At 36.4% G+C, this 3,068-nt stretch overlaps 1 protein-coding gene across 1 annotated transcript; it reads left to right on the top strand.

Annotated features, from left to right (window-relative positions):
* Nucleotides 1–1,251: 1,251 nt before the first annotated feature.
* Nucleotides 1,252–2,217, top strand: LOC306703888 (olfactory receptor 1E16-like; the record flags this gene model as incomplete). Its single annotated transcript, XM_079170038.1, has 1 exon — nucleotides 1,252–2,217. One exon carries the CDS (start codon nucleotides 1,252–1,254, stop codon nucleotides 2,215–2,217), a length of 966 nt encoding a protein of 321 aa, XP_079026164.1.
* Nucleotides 2,218–3,068: the final 851 nt, after the last annotated feature.

Here is a 3,068-nt window from a genome sequence, read left to right as displayed (position 1 = left end):
AAGGGAACCCTCTCCAAGGATGGCCAGAAGTGCAATCGATGTCATGAGTACAGAATGAAAATAATAATAATAATATGACAACATTACCTCATCCTCCTCCTGTTCGAGGTGCATTACTCCACTATTTTCTTGACATTTACATAAATAATAGTTGTTTACTGTAATATTAATGTTCAGAATGTACACAGCTCCTTTAAATTTCCATTTCCTCTCAGCAATGTTTGTGATCAACTCCTATTTTTGGGGTGGTTTTCTACATATACGTTTCCAACAGGTTTTGGCGCCAACTTTTACTTCCTGCAGAGAAAAAATGAGAAAAAACTATGTTGGGGACAGAAGAAGAGAATACAGTGAGAGGAATTAAATGATAGATTTTGCTTCATAGAGTTGAACATGACACAGTAAAGGATAAGGGCTGCTGAAAAAACTTTCATAGGTTCATGTCGAACTGGGGATCCGCTGTCTCACCCTCATTCTCTCATCAGTTTACTTTAAAGAAATGATCAGTTTTTCCAACTGTCCTTTTCTCCCAAACTAACATGACTAAACCCTCATGGACCATCAGCCCCATCGTGTACAATTGTCCACAAATTCAAATTTGAAAAAATGAAATTGCACAGTATTTTCTAATGCAAATTCAGTGTAGCCCAACCCACAAATGTGTACAATAACTGTATAAAGTTCAGCAGAGGCATTTGTCTCATTCAGTTGGGAGGGTCGTAGCAGCCGCCTGGAGGCCTTCATATGTGGGAGATACCTTAGTGTGGATGTAAAATGTGAATTTATGTTGATATACTGTATACTAAATGTTGTTTTGTGATCATTGATATCCACATCCTAACATCTTGTCACAGGCGACTGAAAAGAGAGGTGTCTGCATCATAATCTATGATTCACATAAGCAATGTTGTATTCCTCTATGACCTGAATCTATTTGGCTTTGTTATTTTCATCATTGTGGTGAAACACACTGTGGTGCTGTTGCACACTGGTATGCAGAGATCAGAGTTGCAGACATTTATCTCAGTTGATGTGGAAAATGAGTTTGGACAAAATTCAAACAGATGAGGTTATTTTGTGATTCTTTGTTTCTGTACTTAACAGCCAAGAAAAGCTCCTCAATGTGTTTGCCTGCTTTGCACCACGATTGTAAGAACATTGAAATGCAGGTAGAATATTGAGTTGAGGTATTATTCAAAAGGATAATAGATAACACTGTTACTGAGCCAGTGTTGCTGCTATAGAGCCTCTATGTTTTACTTTGTGGCACGCATAGTGCACAAGAAAGAAATGGAGAACTCAACTGAGATTGTGTCTTTTGTGCTGGCTGCCTATGGTGACATTGGAAACTTAAAATACCTGTATTTCAGCTTAATGCTATTTTGGTACCTCTCTATTTGTGTGTCAAACACAATTGTTATTGTCGTCATATACATGGACAGAAACTTGCATGAGCCGATGTATATATTGTTGTGTAATTTATTTGTGAATGAAATTGGTGGCAGCACATCAATGTATCCTCTTCTGCTTTCACAGATGTTTTCAGATACACATGAAGTGACACTGCAGTGGTGTTTTCTACAGATGTGTTATATCTACACATGTACTTCTGTTGAATTTTGCAGTTTAGCAGCTATGGCCTATGACAGATATGTCTGTATCTGTTATCCTTTACACTACAATGTCATTATGAGCACAGGGAGAGTAGGTTTGATCATTGCGCTTATATGGATGTATTCATTTGTTAACTTTATTTTCTCGTTTTCATTTGTCATCCCTTTGACATTTTGTGGAAATATCATTGACAAAGTGTTTTGTGACCAACACTTAGTAATTAAACTTGCATGTTCAGCCTCAGTACTTACCAGCATATCTGACCTGCTGTTTGCCTTTGTGAGTGTGGTTATCCCATTTAGTCTCATTTTAGTCTCTTACATTAAGATTTTGTCGGTTTGTCTAAATTTGTCCAAAGAAAACAAACAAAAAGCTGTTACCACCTGCACACCTCAGATTGTCTCAGTGTCAAACTTGTTTGTTGGCGGCGTTTTTCACTTTGTGGATTCCAGGTTTGATGTGGCTCATGTACCAGATGAAGTGCGCATTTTTTTATCTATATATGTCTTCATTTTCCAACCAATGATCACCCCCTTTATGTATGGATTTAACCTACCCAAAATAAGACAATCGTGTAAAAGATTTCTGTTTGATAGAAAATAAATATTTTGTATATTGTACACTGTGATGTAAAGCTCTTTGATGTCTGTTCTTCACCATAATAAAAAGACATTTGAAATAAATTAATATTTGTCTAAATGTTGCAAAAGTGTGTTGAGAGTTATCTCTTCTGAGTGGAATATTAACACAGAGTGTGGTGTAAAATGTACAGACAAAAAATAATCTATAAAGTTGCACAAATCTGCATATACAGCGCAAACATTACAAAAAAAGACCGAGACGTTTTAGTGATGTATGGATTTGTTGTTGTTGCAGAGAATTTCATTAATTCGTGCTTAACTCCTGTGATGATCAACTCTTAGTGAAACTAAAGGTAATGCATCTGCCAAGCAAAACAGTATATTACAGCCTATATGAGTGAATTACAATATTATTACAGTAACACCAAAAACTCATTGTAGCATAGTGGAGAGAACAAAAACATATTGTGCAAATGTACAATGACTTTTGATGAAACTATGCTTTTAAAATGAATCAATGGGACCTGAAAATATTACTTTCAAAGTCCAGCAACACTACAAATGTTGGGATAGACTACACAGATAAACTGAACTTGGTTATTTTGCTACTTTTGTTTTGTGGTGTGAAGCAAAACTAAGTATACAGTGTGTTGTGTTTTCAGAGCCAGGAGCAAATGGCTCAGTTCATCAAGCTGAGGGCAGAGAATGATGGCCTCTTCCCCGGGGCCACACATTCACCAAAAGTAGCTTGGAAGTATAAGCCCATTTGTAATATCTCCATTTGACCATCTTCTACTTAAGGTTACAGTTAAATTAGCTCTCGTACTAAACAAAGTAGATAGGACAATACTCTTTGTATTTGTTTGTGTTGCT

Source organism: Pholis gunnellus (genome assembly GCF_910591455.1).
Source record: "Pholis gunnellus genome assembly, chromosome: 12".
Taxonomy (NCBI): Eukaryota; Metazoa; Chordata; class Actinopteri; order Perciformes; family Pholidae; genus Pholis; species Pholis gunnellus.
The sequence above is the reverse complement of the archived record's forward strand: the minus strand, read 5'-3'. Positions and strand labels throughout refer to the sequence as shown.